Source organism: Sinocyclocheilus grahami, unplaced genomic scaffold, assembly GCF_001515645.1.
Source record: "Sinocyclocheilus grahami isolate Dianchi unplaced genomic scaffold, SAMN03320097.WGS_v1.1 scaffold83.1, whole genome shotgun sequence".
NCBI classification, from domain to species: domain Eukaryota; kingdom Metazoa; phylum Chordata; class Actinopteri; order Cypriniformes; family Cyprinidae; genus Sinocyclocheilus; species Sinocyclocheilus grahami.
In genome coordinates this window covers 1,378,240-1,393,782 of record NW_015505262.1, presented here as the reverse complement: position 1 = coordinate 1,393,782, position 15,543 = coordinate 1,378,240, and the positions used below count along the sequence as shown (strand labels likewise).

Genomic DNA, 15,543 nt, shown 5'->3' with positions numbered 1-15,543 from the left:
TAATTTTGGCTTTTTATCTCATAATTTCAACTTTTTATCTTATAATTATTAATTAGTATGTCATAATTTTGACAGTTAATCTCATAATGTAGTTTTATGTCTTAAAAAAATTACATTAGCATGAAAAACACATTTGTTGAAAAATAAAAGTAAAACAGCTCGAAGCTTCTATTTTGAACAGTTTCAGGGCCTGTTTTGTACCCTGTTAATGGAAAGTGCCCCAAATGTCATTCTAAATGTTACATGGAACAAAAAATAAATCCGATAACATGACAAATTGGACTTGTGGTAATATATAAACAAACCAGAGCACAGATCGGTCTGCGCAGTGCTGCATGAAGTCGAACAAATGGGGGCGGGAACTCCAAAATAGGGCGTGGCTTCCTCCCATTGACAGACAGGCACATGACACGCATGCGCAATTTTCCCCCTCAATCCACTTCAGTGCAAACTCCGCCCCACAGCTGATTCTAAAGATTTTATTGGTTGTGTCAATTAAAGTGTTGATTTCCTACATACACTATGCTACAATTGAGCCAGAGCCAATGGTGAAAGTCTTTGCGCGTGAAGACCCCGCCCCATTTTGGAGATCTCCGGTCTGCAGTTATATCTTGAATGCGGGTCCTGTTTATGACGTCAGCCTGCTCCCATTGGTCGCCTCTTATTTCTTGGGTTCGGTTGCGGTGCAGAGAACGCCCAACGTGTCAGTCGGCGCTGAGCGCTCAAGCTCTTCTCCAGTAATAACACCTTGCAGTGAACCGGTTTGATCAGACTATCACAAGTTCACAACCTACCGCTGCTTACATTTAAATCCCCCGGCAATGGACAACATTAAAGACGGGTGGTTCACCGAAACATGCACTTTATGGCCTGGTCAAGCGATGAGTCTTCAAGTGGAGGAAGCGTTGTATCATAAAAAATCTAAGTACCAGGATGTAATGGTTTTTAAAAGGTGAGTCCTGCTGCAGAGTGGCTTAAATTAGCATGTTCGCTAACTTACAGTGTTTTCTGGCAGCGCGTAAGTGAAGCTGTCGGTCACAGCTGATGGAGATAGTGCTGTGATTTCCTCACTTTTCTCGGAGGTGTCCATTCAGAAAGCACGTTGGCTTATGGGTGTCTTGCTGTGTGGGTGGCTGAAGCTAGCCTGCTAACTGCATCGCCTGCTGTATGTCTGGCGTGGCACTGAGAGTTCAAACTATGAGATCGCATTTTCTACTAGCAAAACATTACTCTGCACCAATTCTGATGTCAAAACTTAAAAAAATATAAATAGTTACGCTAATATTTGCGCCCATAATTGTGTGGTACATTAGAAAATGAAAAGAACATTTATTTGACAACGTGTCCATGGCCATTATTAGCCATTTAAACACTTATTCGTGCTGTATTGGTGATCTACACACTGGCTCAAGGCAGTAGATTGCAATTAGAGACATTCAAACAGTTGTAAATGCAAATTTAGAGTTGCTGTTATTATCTCTGCCCTGAAAATCAATCAAATGCATTTGCATATGCATTGTGTAGCCCAATAGGAAATGTGATGAGAGGCCAGAGCTGTCAGCTGTCATTTTAAATCACACATGCTTGGTTGCAGTGCTTAGTCCACACTTAAGAATACTTTAAATGGGTCTGTTTTGTTTCTCTCCACATGTTTAATGTATGAAAATGATCATTATTGCTTCTCTTCATGCAGTAAAACATATGGAAATGTGCTGGTTTTGGATGGAGTCATCCAATGCACAGAACGAGATGAATTTTCTTATCAAGAAATGATAGCCAATCTACCTCTCTGCTGCCACTCTTGCCCAAAGAAGGTAACTGGTTTCATTTTTGTTCACCGTATAAATGTGATTTGGAAGAACTGAAACTGTTTGGGTGCTTAGTTTCTGTATGCTACAGTATTTTCCTTTGGTTTAGTTGTTTTTCCCCATTCCTTTCGTGAGGTTCTCATCATTGGTGGAGGAGACGGTGGTGTCCTGAGGGAGGTTGTCAAGCATCCACTGGTAGAATCTGTTGTTCAGTGTGAAATTGATGAGGTTTGTATCCACTTAATCCTGAATGTATGCTTCCATTAAAAAGATTTTGGTTGGTAAGCTTAAAGGGTTAGTTCACCCCAAAATGAAAATTAACCCATAAATTACTCACCCTCAAGTCATCCTAGGTGATTTTCTTCTTTCAGACGAATCCAGTCGGAGTTATATAAATTTGTCTTTGGTCTTTGAAGCTGTTTAATGCCACTCAGCGGGTGTTGCATGCATCAGTCCAAAAGAAGTTTAATAAAAAAGCACCCATCCATTAAAAAAACTGTCACACGGCTCCGGGGGATGAACAAAGGCCCCCTGTAGCGAATTGATGCGTTTTTGTAAGAAAAATATCCGTATTCAAAACACAATAATCACTTTAATGTAGCTTGCGCCAGCAGTTGAAAACGGAAGCAGCTCCGGGCGGATGACATATGAGTCCAGCTTTGCGCATGCGCCGCTCAGAAGTGACGAACGCGGAAACGCAGCGGAGAGATCAAAACAAAACAATGGTCACTTATTAGAAGTACAAAACAAGGATTTGCAAAGAAGAATGTTGGAGGTTTTCGATATAAGCCAAGAGGAGACTGGTTTTCCTTTGCTAAAGTAAGGAAACGTTGCTTCCTTTGCTCCTGTTAACAGTGCAATGCGTAGCACTGACCTCATACGCCATCCGCCCGGAGCTGCTTCTGTGTAGGACTGTTGGCGCAAACTACATTAAAGTGGTTATTATGTTTTGAATATGAATATTTTTCTTACAAAAATGCATTGATTCACTACAGGGGGCCTTTGTTCACCTCCCGGAGCCGTGTGAGACACTTTTTTTTTATTTATTTTTTTTTATGGATGGGCGCTTTTTATTAAACTTTTTTTTTTTTTAACTGATGCATGCAACCCCCGCTGAGGGGCATTAAACAGCTTGAAAGATCAAAGACGACTTTTTTTATATAACTCCGACTGGATTCGTCTGAAAGAAGAATGTCATATACACCTAGGATGACTTGAGGGTGAGTAATTTATGGGCTAATTTTCATTTTTGGGTGAACTAACCCTTTAATTACTCACCCTCATGTCGTTCCAAACCCGTAAGACCTTCGTTCATCTTCGGAACATAAATTAAGATATTTTTGATGAAATGTGAGAGCTCCAGACCCTGCTTAGACAGCAACGCAACTGTAATGTTCCCAGGTCCAGAAACGTAGTAAGGACATCGGTAAAACAGTCCATGTGACATCAGAGGCTCAACTTCAGTTTTGCGAAGCTACAAGAGTACTTTTTGAGCGCAAAGAAAACTAAAATAACAATTTATTCAACGATTCTTCTCCCCCGAGTTACGTCTTCCGCCATTTTGGAGAGTACCCAAGAGCGTAATCGATGTAATCAGCGCTGTTTATGTTCGGGGGAGAAAGCACGTGCATGAACATAATATGCGTAATCAGCGTTGTTTATGCTTAGAGGAAAGCGTGCGTATGCGTTGTGATACTCTTTAAAATGGTGGAAGACGTAACTCGGGGGAGAAGAATTGTAAGATGAATTATTATTTTTGTTTCAAAAATATCTTAATTTGTGTTCTGAAGATGAACGAAGGTCTTACGGGTTTGGAATGACATGAGGGTGAGTAATTAATGACAGAATTATCATTTTTGGGTTAACTATCCCATTAATAAAGTAAATAATACTTTTATTCAACAAGGATGCATTAAATTGATCAAAAATGACAGTAAATATATTTACAACTGTTTTCAGCATTGATAATAAATGTTTCTTGAGCATCAAATCAGCATATTAAAAATGATTTCTGAAGGATCATGTGACACTGAAGACTAGAGTACCGATGCTGAAAATTCAGCTTTGCCATCACAGGGAAAAAAATTACATTTAAGTGTAATTTATATTTAATTTATAATATTTTAAATATAATATTAATCTGGAAATGGTTATTTAAAATGTAACATTTCACAATCTTGTTGTTTTTACTGTATTTTAGATAAGATAAATGCAGCCTTAGTGAGCCTAAGAGACGTCTTTCACAAACATAAAAAAAATCTTCCCGACCCCAAACTTTGTGACTTCATGAAAGGATCGTGTGATACTGAAGACTATCAATGGCTGCTAAAAATTCAGCTTTGCCATCACATGAATAAATTACATTTTAAAATGTATTAAAATACAAAACTTTAAATTCAAATCATATTTTTCAATATTGCTGTTTTTACTGTATTTTAAAAAAATCAAATAAACGCAGCGGTATTAGAGACTTCTAAACATGAATAAATCTTGCATCAAAGGATATAGAATAGTTTTCCATCTACTCATTTGTCTCCTCATGCTTCTGTGCTGAAGTTTCTTTTTCTCATTTTTTTAATTCATGTATTTAAATATATTTTTAAAAATTTGTCTGAAGTCTTGTCAAGTCTGATTAATCTTCTCGTATTTAGTCTTGATGTATGACACATGTATGAAGGTATCAGAAACTCACTCTGGAAATTAATTTTCCAGCATATCTGAAGGTTTTGCCATTTTCTTAAAATTATTTCTTGCTTTAACAAGCTGATTAATTTCATGGATTATGTTTTCCCACAGGATGTAATAAATGTCTCCAAGAAATTCCTCCCTGGAATGGCAAAAGGCTTCTTCAGCCCCAAACTTACTCTGCATGTAGGTGATGGCTTTGAATTTATGAAAAAGAATCAGGATGCTTTTGACATCATCATCACAGACTCATCAGACCCTGTCGGTATGCAGCCCAATGTGTGGCGTTGAAGTTTCTTCTTTGCATTGGTAAATAATGATGTAGCTATTGACTCCCAGACAAAACATGGTGTTCATTTGACCCTGTCACAGGTCCGGCTGAAAGCTTGTTCAAAGAGTCATACTATCAGCTCATGAAAACGGCACTTTGTGAGGGGGGAATTCTTTGTTGTCAAGGTTAATATAACTGCAAACTTACAAAAAAGCTCAAAATTAAGAATATGAATGGCATGCATTTGGCAAGTTTGTAATTTTTGCTTGTAATTTCACAGGAGAGTGTCAGTGGTTGCATTTGGAGCTAATCAAGGAAATGCGGACCTTCTGTAAGACCCTCTTTCCTGTTGTAGACTATGCATACTGCACCATTCCAACATATCCAAGTGGACAAATCGGCTTCATGCTTTGCAGTAAAAATCCGGTTAGTTTTAACATTCAATGATGCTGCTTTTGATTGAATAGCTTTACAATTCCTGTTATTGCTTTTATACATGTTGTTGTTTAAAAGATTGTGATCAGTAAGTTTTTTTTAAATTTTTTTGAAAAATTTATGTTTTATTAAGCAAGAATGCCAAATTGATCACAGTAAAGTCAATTCATAATGTTACAAAAGGTTTCTAATAAATGCTGTTATTTTGAACTTTCTGTTCATCAGATAATCCTGAAAAAAGGTATTTTCAGTCTCTACAAAAACATAAAGCAGAACAACTGGTTTCAGCATTTTAGAATGATTTCTGAAGGATTGTGTGACACTGAACACTGGAATAATGGCTGCTGAACATTCAGCTTTGCTGTCACAGGAATAAATTAAAAATATATGAAATAGAAAAACAGTTATTTTACATTGTAATAATATTACTGTTTACTTTAGTTTTCATCAAATAAATGCAGCCTTGGTGAGCACAAAAAAATTGTGTATTTATAGTATAATAATGATGGTAATAATAATAATATCATTAAAGTGACGTGACATGTGGCCAAGTATGGTTACCCATACTAGGAATTAGTGCTCTGCATTTAACCCAGCCCAAGTGCACACACACAGCAGTGAACACACACACACACACACACACCGTGAACACACACCCGGAGCAGTGGGCAGCCATTTTTTTATGCTGCGGCGCCCGGGGAGCAGTTGGGGGTTCGGTGCCTTTAGGTTACGAGTCCAACTCTCTAACCATTAGTCCACGACTTCCACGAGGTCAGTTAGTAAATTAATTCATGTGTTTATTGCAGAAAACAAATTTCCGTGAGCCATTACGAGAACTACCAAGAGATGAGATTGAGAGCATGAACCTAAAATATTACAATCCTGAAATCCACCGTGCTGCATTCATCCTCCCAGAATTTGCCAGAAAGGTGAGAGACAGCCTATTGTTTTCAATTAATTGTGCTCTTTACTTTGCCTTTCTAAGGAATATTAAATGACCCGCTGTTTATACAGGTACTAAGTGAAGCGTAAATGACTTCATGGGTGCCACTGTCAACACACTGCCTTCTGTGAAAGCAGAACAAAACCCTCACTACAGCTGCAGTAGCTCCCACACCTCATCCCTCTCCGTCAATGGACTGCTAATGGACAAGTGCAAATGCCTTCTGTAGGGAAATTCTGCTCGTCTGTCCAGTTCCATCAGTGCTTCTGTCAAGTCTTATGAGTTGTTTTTTCGTTTCCTTTTACAATTCTGTTTCCCACATCAAACTTTCAGAACTGTGTAAACAGACAATCATGCATGTTCTGTGACAGATTCCACAGTCTTTCTTTTACTCGTGTTAAGTATGGAAAAAAAGAGTGCAGCGATACTTAAAGAAGCATGCAGGTATTTTAAATAAACTGCATATCTACTCTATAAACCCTTTCGAAGACTTCAGGTCAATAACATTTATAGATTTTCTTAACATGCTGTATTAAAGGGATAGTTCACCCAAAAATGAAAATTCTGTCATTTACTCACCCTCGTGTCGTTCCAAACTTGTATGAGTTGCTTTCTTATGTTGAACACTAAAGAAGATATTTTGAAGATTGCTGGTAATCAAACAGTTGGTGGTTGCCATTGACTTCCATAGTATTTTTTTTCCTACTATGGATGTCAATGGCAACCACCAACTGTTCGATTACCAGCAATCTTCAAAATATCTTCTTTTATGTTCAACATAAGAAAGCAACTCATACAGGTTTGGAACGACATGAGGGTGAGTAAATGATGACAGAATCTTCATTTTTTTTGGGTGAACTATCCCTTTAAGGTTTTATATTATGGGTCAATTAAATATTGCTATAATTTCTAAAACTGTTACTCTAAAGTTTATACAGAAGATGCTTTACAGTAACTAGCAAAACTGGAAGCTATTTTCTGCAGTTAATATTATCTAACATAAATGGTTTGTGTTTTTCCTTAGCCTTTGAAGGTGGCATATGGGCTCTGTGGGTGACGTGTCTCATTACATGATGTGATTTTTTTTTTTGTAGTGCAAATAGTGTTTGGTATGCAGCCTTTTTGAGTGATATGCTATAATGTATTGCAAACACATGATCATGATGGACTCTGTATGATGGAATGATTTTGATGTGTCTTTTAACATTAGGAACACTATAAGACTGAGACATTGTCTTAATATTGAATATAAGTATGGAGGTATAATTTATGACAAAAGAACAGCGTATTTAATGGATAGCTAAGGATCTTTTAAGGATAGTTGCATAGGACAAACTATTTTGTACTCTTGTCAAGTTTAACAGTATGGAAGAGGGTTTCTCTGTCCTTTTACCATTTAATGTTTATGGTGTAAATTTCATTTTGTGATTTTCACAAGTTGTTTTGAAATAAAAATGATGTAACCACGATGTATTAATTTCCTATAAACAGGGTGGCCGCGAGTCCTTAAAAAGTCTTAAATAAAGTGTTCCTTTAAAAAGGCCTTTAAAAGTCTTAAATTCAGATTCAGTGGGTCTTAAATATTTTTGGTGACAAAATACATCTGTCCACTCCAGTAGATGTTATGTGCCAAAAGGTGTATTGGGCCTACATATAGATTCTGCCTTATTTTGTATGTTTTATCAAAATTATGATATTATTTACACTTGAATAGTTTTATTAAACAGCAGTATTAAATAGTCTTCAGATTTGATCATTCATTTCAATACTTGGTCTATTTTTACTTATTAGGTCATAAAAGTAGGCAGTTACTGTATGAGTGCAGGTATATGTGTTCATGATTGCATCCGAGTGTGTGGTGGGAGGGTGTGTATTGTGCTCACCTGTGTATGAATAGCCCCCCACACACTCTCACCTTTGTTTGTTACGCTTAACTTTACTGTGCCGTCATGACATAGCTTGTTGTTATTAAATGTTCATATCTTATGTGTAATTATACAATTTGCCTACGTTTAATGAAATGTTTGATTGTAGAGTGCCTTTCTATCCGCTAGATGGCGCCAGTGTCACTAAATTCGGCCTACAAACATCCTGGCATTATTTGACTGCAATGATGTATGGGATATGTTTGTGAAGAGTATCAGGAGTCACTTTGCAGGTAAATATTTGTGCTGTCAACAGTGTCTATCTGTGCTCTTTATATGCTTATTGTATTGTAAATGTAGCAACAAATGTCCCTTTCGCTGTTTCTTCCGTTCTAGACCAACAAAACCTAAAAAGTTGTTTCAATTGTTTTGAGCCTTCACCTTTTACATCCACTTTTTAGTCAATATAACTATAAAAATGCATAGTTATGTCAACTATAAATACTTTAAAAAAGTGGACATACTTTGCATTACAGCGTTTATTAGTTATTACACAGGGTAAAACCACAAAACATTTGTTGTTGTTGTTGATTCTGTTGCCACTAGGTTTTGGCAGATTATTTATCTTATTTATTTAGACTAGCCTGAGTAACTTTTGCCTCATGAATGATATATGAAGCAGTGTCAATTTATTATCACTGAGATACTATTATAGAATTATTTCGTTTTGAATTCATTTGAATTCGTTTTTATTTAATTTTAGTTCAAGCTGTAGTAATTTTGTTGTGATTTTGTCATTTTTTATTAGATTTTTTAATGTCTTCATAGTTGTTAATTTTATTTCAGTTTTAGTTTTTAATTATTTTAGTATATCAAGTTAAACTAAATTAAAATTAGCAATATTGCAACTAGCTGAATATATATGTGTATATATACCCCTTCATTTTTTTCAAATTTTTTATGTTGCAGCCTTATGTTAAACTGCTTTAAATAACTTTTTTTCCCACATCAATCTACACTCCATACACAATAATGACAAAGCAAAAAACAGATTTGTGACAACTTTGCAAATTTATTAAAATGAGAAAACTGAAATAAGTATTCATACCCTTAACACAGTACTTAGTTGAAGCAGTCTTTTACAGTCTCAAGTCTTTTTTTTTTATATGATGCGACAAGCTTTGCACATCTGCATTTGGCAATTATGTGCCATTATTCTTCTCACCTCTTCACCTCTCAAGCTCTGTCAACTTGGATGGGGGCTGGCAGACATTTTCAGGTTTCTCTAGAAATATTTGATTGGGTTCAAGCTCAGGCTGTGGCTGGGCCACTCAAGGCTATTCACAGAGTTGTCTATAAGCAACTCTTGCTGTGTGCTTAGGGTCATTGTTCTGTTGGAAGGTGAACCTTCTGCCCAGTCTTGGGCTCTGAATACTCTGGACTGGGTTTCATTAAGGCTATCTCTATATTTTGCTGTGTTGAGCTTTCCTTCTACTCTGACGAGTCTCTCAGTCCCTGCCGCTGAAAAACAGCCCCTCAGCGTGAGGCTGCGACCGTCACACTTTACTGTTGAGATGCTACTGTACAGGTGATGAGCAGTGCCTGGTTTCCTTCAAACATGATTCTTGGAATTGAGGTTCATCAGACCAGAGAATCTTGTTTCTCACAATCTGAGAGTTCTTTAGGTGCTTTGTTGCAAATTCCAAGTGTGTTTTCATGTGTCTTCACTGAGGAGAGGATTGAGTTTGACCACATTGCCATAAAGACTGGATTGGTGGAGTGTTGCAGTGATGTTTGTCCTTCTGTAGGTTTCTCCTATCTCCACATATGATCATAGACCTCAACTAGAGTGACCATCAGCTTCTTGGTCACCAGTCTAACCAAAGCCCTTCTCCATGGATTGCTCAGTTTGGCCAGGAGGCCAAGCTCTAGGAAGAGTCCTAGTGTTTCCAAATTTCTTCCATTATGGATAATAGAGACTACATGCATCTGTGAACCTTCAATGAAGCAGAATTTTTTTCTGAACTCTTCCCCATATGTGTGGCTTGACACAATCCTGTCTCTGAGCTCTACAGGCAGTGGTTTTGACCTCAGGGCTTGGTTTTTGCTCTAATACGCATTTTCAGCTGTTAGACCTTTTATTGAGAGGTTGTGTGCCTTTCAAAATCATACCCATTCAAATGAGTTTGCCACAGGTTAACGCCACTCGAAGTGTAGTAACATCTACAAACAATATGAATGCTCCTGAGCGAAATTTCAACTGTCCCAGAAATAATACTTATGCAATGGAATCATTTAAGTTTTTTTATTTCTAATAAATTTGCAAAGTTGTTACAAACCTGTTTTTTTGCTTTGGCATTATGGTGTATGGAGTGTAGATTGATGTGGGAAAAAAAGTTATTTAAAGTAGTTTAACAAGGCAGCAACATAACATAAAACGTGAAAAAAATGAAGGGGTATGAATACCAGTCACTGACGTAACGTCTCCGTTCCCTCCTTCAGGGAACGAGGGTTACACAAGTAACCTAGACGTTTCAGTTAAAGTTTATTTTATTTCAAGTAGCAAAATCTCTTGAACTATAGTAACACTGATATGAAGTCATCAAAATCCTGCTGAGACAACAGGAGAATGTGGATTGGCATTTTACTCTGACGCCAGATATGTTTGAAGTTGGTTGGAAAGTGAACGTTAGATGTGTTTGGCACTGGTCAATTGGCATGAATTCTTCAAACGTAGTTCATCACGAATCGGCTGGAGGCAGCTCATCTCAATGCTGTGTTAATCTCTACAGAGCCCCGGGCCCTGAAGTCTGTCCATATCTGTCTGCTGTGAAAAATGTGCTAAAGCGCGAGTATTAGGGCTCCTAGCTACGTGAACTCAGGCAGGGTGTGTGTATGCATATCCAAAGAGGTGTGTGGATGACAGAAAAGCTGACCTGAATGAGAACATGACGGGCCCATGACCAAGACATGTTTTATTTTCACTGGCCAACTGGTCTGGTAGGCTACCATTTTTCATTCTGGTTTAATTAAACACACGGTGTGAACACACATAGACTGCTTATGCAAACTGCACAGCACTTTGAGTATAGTGCTATCTGCACAAAAGAGTATTTAAAACACTAGAAGTCACTGAATTCAAAATTGAAATTCTAGTTTTATGGAATATTGTCATTTGAATTATAAATAATTGATCTGTACACAACTGTTTTGTTGTTTTCATTCTGGTTTAATTAAACACACGGTGTGAACACACATAGACTGCTTATGCAAACTGCACAGCACTTTGAGTATAGTGCTATCTGCACAAAAGAGTATTTAAAACACTAGAAGTCACTGAATTCAAAATTGAAATTCTAGTTTTATGGAATATTGTCATTTGAATTATAAAAATTTGTAAATTCATGTGCTTTTGTAATCTTTAATCAAAAACATTAACTTCTTCTCCCCTCGCAACAACAATGAAAATGCTGATGGGCAGAAATGTAAGGCTTATAATTTCATAAAAACATTTATATTAATTCCTCTGTTAAAACTATTCACTTCTGTTTTAAGTGTCTCACTGATTGAACGCAGATTTTTGCTTTTTTTTAAAGAAAAATAAAATGATTTTAATGTCTCAAATGCTGTCAATTGAGGTAACTTGTATAGATCCCTGGAATTCTCATTTAATACTTTTTCTATGTGTTCAACACTTGTTATAACACTTGATATGTTACTTCTTATTCCATCCAAATTAACTAATATTTTATTACATTCGTTTTTTTCCATTAGTTTTGCTGCTGTAGTGTTGATTATATAACCTCGTTTGCTTTTTGTGCTAATGTTTGTCTTGCTTGATATTCTTACATGGTAAAATCTGCAGTTACATTTCCATGAAAGACTTAATTCTTGTTATTCAGCCTCTTTTCATCTGCGGATCAAAAGCATCTTCTTTCTCCATAAAGACAGTTTTCTCAGCTGTTCCAGGTGCCAGACGGTTCGATGGCAATCTGAAGGAGAAGGAGGAGGAGTTGTGCTCAATTACACGTTGGAATGAGAGCAGACTGCCACTGTTCACGACAAAACGGGTTAGTTTGATTTTCTTGTATTGATATCACAATGTAGCTGAGTGAGAACGTGGCGTAATTACAGCAACGTCTTGACTTCCGTACTTCCTAAAACATGAATCGCTGCCTGCATGTTATTTCGCTCTACAGAAATGTAAATCATAATTAGCATAAACAATGAGCGGCCCACAGAACTTTTCAGAATCACTTCACGTTATCAGTAGCGCCGTCATCATCAGTGTTTTTTCTCCTCGCATCCGTTTTAACTGAAATCAGGACCATTTTTAGAGCTATGACGTGAGCATTGTTGCGCAGTCCTCCCCAACGGCACAACATTCTGGTTTGTTGGGGGGTTAACTACTCAATGCTTTTGTTAGTTCCTAAGCCACCCACTCCCCCACCCTCTCCCCTCCATCCTCCAACCACTGCGTCAGTAGGGGACTGGAACGAGAGGTATATAAGGACCCTGCCACCTGAAGCTCTCAAAAACCAAGATCTCTCCAGCTTTACTCTGCACCAGGAGCTGCAAGGACTTTGAAGTTTCTGCTTCACTTCTCAGACCGCACTTTAACTTCAACTATTTTGTCAGTATGCAGCTTTTGTCCAGCTTAGTGTCTCTTTTGCTGGTGCTGTATAGTGTCAGAGCAGCAGCTGTGCTTCCAGTCGAGGAGAGGAACCCGGCACTAAGTAGGGTGAGTGGCTGCAGTGAGCTCTAAATGTGCTTCCAGTTGTAGCTTTTATGGATTTACCAAGCAGGTGTTTGTATTTTAGACACACGTTGATGTTTAGCATCCAAAAGAGACCATTCTGGGATCATTTTAGTACTAATAGCAGCCATGTTATTGTTATTATGAATAGCTGAAGCCTTTAAAATCTTGCATTCTAATTCAAGTCGAGTTGCTTTCTCATCAGGAGCTGAGCAAAGAGCGCAAGGAGCTAATCCTGAAGCTGATTTCTGGGCTGTTGGACGGAGTAGACAACAGTGTGCTGGCTGGGGAGATAGCGCCTGTCCCCTTTGATGTGGAGGAGCCCCTGGAGTCCCGTCTGGAAGAGCGGGCCGTCTACAACCGGTTATCACAGCTGCCACAGCGCGACCGCAAAGCCCCGTGCAAAAACTTCTTCTGGAAGACCTTCACATCGTGTTAACGGTGCCAGTCCTGCAACGACGACGCAATCCTCCCTGATACCTGACATGAACTGTGTAGACCTCCACTACATACCATCTCCAGTGTCCGAAGAAAGGTCTTTGTGGACTTACTCTGACACAGTTTGTTTGTTAAAGACATTGATGATGATATTTATTTATTTATTGGTCGATTAAGCTATTTATGGACCTTTGTTGTTTTTCAGCATTAAAAAAAGCATAAAGCATGGTTACGATAGTGGCTTTTTTGATAAAAGATGTCTCATTTACTGTGGTCAAGCATCAATTTATGTTTAACTGACTGATGAATAAATATATAATTGATCACGGAGCCAGATATGTTACAGATGATGTTAACAGTGCTACATATAAACGTTTTCCCAAAAGAACAAATCATGTATAGGCTGTTTATTACAAGCTCATCTGAATGGCATTTTCACAAGCTGTAATTGTTTGACTCATAATACACCAGATTAATTGATTGACAGTTTGTGTGGTAGTAATTTTCCTTGTCAATGAATTATATGTAATTGCAGTTGATGAGAGGGTGTGCTTGAGGTCATTATTCTAAACTAAACTCTTGACTAAAAATGATTTGCTGGTAATTTCAAAGCATTACTTGCATTTTTATTTAGTTTGCCTTTTGTTCAACAAATTGAGGTAAATGGGAAGGGAAAAAATTTGTCCGGCAAAATCATTTTGGGACCATATTTTGAATGTTCCAGTACATCCCATATTTGTCCTGTCTTGATGGCACTTGCATTTGTCAACGCTGCCACAGACAAGCTAGCTTTAACAGAAAACATATAAAAGCCAGTTAGATTGAATATCCATATGTAAACACATGCAGTAGGCCATCAGTACAGTTTAATTATTTGTCCTCCAAATGTAGGCATACATGGTTATGCAAACTGTGCCTGCTTAAGTACCGGGTTACTTGCGTCAGTGTGTCGTTGCTATTGAATGTGAAATTAGTTGACATCATGAAATATACAACAAAGAATACATGACATAACAGTGTAAATGGGAAAACGTGTTGGAGCTGTGGCCCAGTGATTAGCTCACCTGATTTCCTATCACTTCTCTATTGTCCTTTTAATGAAAATGTCCAAAATTAAAAAGGTATAAATTTTTTATGCTCTTTAAATCATTAAGGTTTAAATAGGTCCAAATGTGGTGGAGAGGGAAAAAAGTTAATTTATTGTTAGGTTAGGTTATAACTATGTCTCTTTTTAGCCTCAAAGTTAAAAATGTGAATGACTACATGTAAAGGAGACCTTTTTACCACCTTGTGTGCCAGCAAAATCAGATTTTTGTCACCATAGGCCAAACTGAACAATTTACTTGTTCATGTAATGACTGTATGAAATTAATTTGTTGTTGTGTGTGTGTGTGTGTGTGTGTGGGACATTACCAGCTAATCTACACACAGTTGAAAAAAATCACTTTCTAAATTGAAAGAGAAAAATATGATGAATATTTTTTTAAAATGATGAATTATCCAATGAGTTCAAAGGTGGAATCCAGATGATACAGAGAGCATCTCCAATGTTTCATAGTTTTAACTGTCTGCTCTTTTCTCAGAATACCGATGACAGATATTTAACCATTTCTAAATAGACATCAGTAGTACTTCTGACATTTTACTGTGTGTACAGTAAAAACTAAAAACTTTAATAATTTACAAAAACTATTTAACATTTAATAAAGTAAAATATTAAACTTTTTTCACATTTAATATTAAAGCAGGCTGAAATGAAGATGGACACAATTTTTGTTTTGTCCAGCTGTATTTACTCAGTGCAACTTATAACATCCAAGTGAAAGATATAACACCAACATGTCAGAAGAAAAAAAATACACCAGAATCACTGAGTTGGAAAAAGATTCACCCCACTCCTAAAAATGATTGTAAACTCAATCATGTGGTGCGAATCACCTTCTCAATGGCACACAAAGCAATATGACTTTCAACCGTGCTCAGCTGTGGTCATTTTGATTAGTTCAGCATGAAAAGCATTTCAGTCCTTGGTAGTGCAACTGAAGCAAACAATCAACTGTGGGTGGCAAGGCACTGTCAAAAGATCTCCGGGATAAATTTGTGGACAGGCACAAACCAGGAGATGGATACAAAAAAAATTCAAAGGCTTTATCAATGCCTAGAAGCAGAGTGAAGTATATTATTAAGAAGTGGAAGGTATTTGGTACAACACAGACCAAACTGGATGAAAGAGCCAGGAGGAAACTGCTCAGAGAGGCTACCAAGAAGCCTACAGCAACTCTGAAGCAGTTGCAGGAATTTATGACAAAGAGTGGTCAATGTGTGCATGTGACAACAATATC

At 37.4% G+C, this 15,543-nt stretch overlaps 2 protein-coding genes across 2 annotated transcripts; both read left to right on the top strand.

Annotated features, from left to right (window-relative positions):
• The first annotated feature begins 648 nt into the window (after positions 1-648).
• Positions 649-6,722, top strand: LOC107586563 (spermidine synthase-like). The gene is made up of 8 exons (XM_016273986.1): positions 649-952; positions 1,694-1,814; positions 1,944-2,036; positions 4,605-4,758; positions 4,866-4,949; positions 5,045-5,190; positions 6,006-6,128; positions 6,214-6,722. The coding sequence occupies exons 1-8, from the start codon at positions 822-824 to the stop codon at positions 6,229-6,231; spliced, it is 870 nt and encodes a 289-aa protein (XP_016129472.1). The 5' UTR covers positions 649-821; the 3' UTR covers positions 6,232-6,722.
• Positions 6,723-12,262: 5,540 nt separating this feature from the next.
• On the top strand, positions 12,263-13,687 carry LOC107586562 (somatostatin-1B). The gene is made up of 2 exons (XM_016273985.1): positions 12,263-12,748; positions 12,969-13,687. Exons 1-2 carry the CDS (start codon positions 12,647-12,649, stop codon positions 13,200-13,202), a joined length of 336 nt encoding a protein of 111 aa, XP_016129471.1. The 5' UTR covers positions 12,263-12,646; the 3' UTR covers positions 13,203-13,687.
• The last annotated feature ends 1,856 nt before the right edge of the window (positions 13,688-15,543 follow it).

What these genes read in the sequence shown, in the direction of transcription:
- LOC107586563 (XM_016273986.1), top strand. Translation starts at nt 822, where the DNA reads ATGGACAACATTAAAGACGGGTGGTTCACCGAAACATGCACTTTATGG. An exon ending in GATGTAATGGTTTTTAAAAG is followed by an intron (nt 953 to 1,693) that starts GTGAGTCCTGCT and finishes CTCTTCATGCAG; the next exon opens with TAAAACATATGGAAATGTGC. An exon ending in TGCTTTGCAGTAAAAATCCG is followed by an intron (nt 5,191 to 6,005) that starts GTTAGTTTTAAC and finishes TGTTTATTGCAG; the next exon opens with AAAACAAATTTCCGTGAGCC.
- LOC107586562 (XM_016273985.1), top strand. Translation starts at nt 12,647, where the DNA reads ATGCAGCTTTTGTCCAGCTTAGTGTCTCTTTTGCTGGTGCTGTATAGT. An exon ending in GGAACCCGGCACTAAGTAGG is followed by an intron (nt 12,749 to 12,968) that starts GTGAGTGGCTGC and finishes CTTTCTCATCAG; the next exon opens with GAGCTGAGCAAAGAGCGCAA.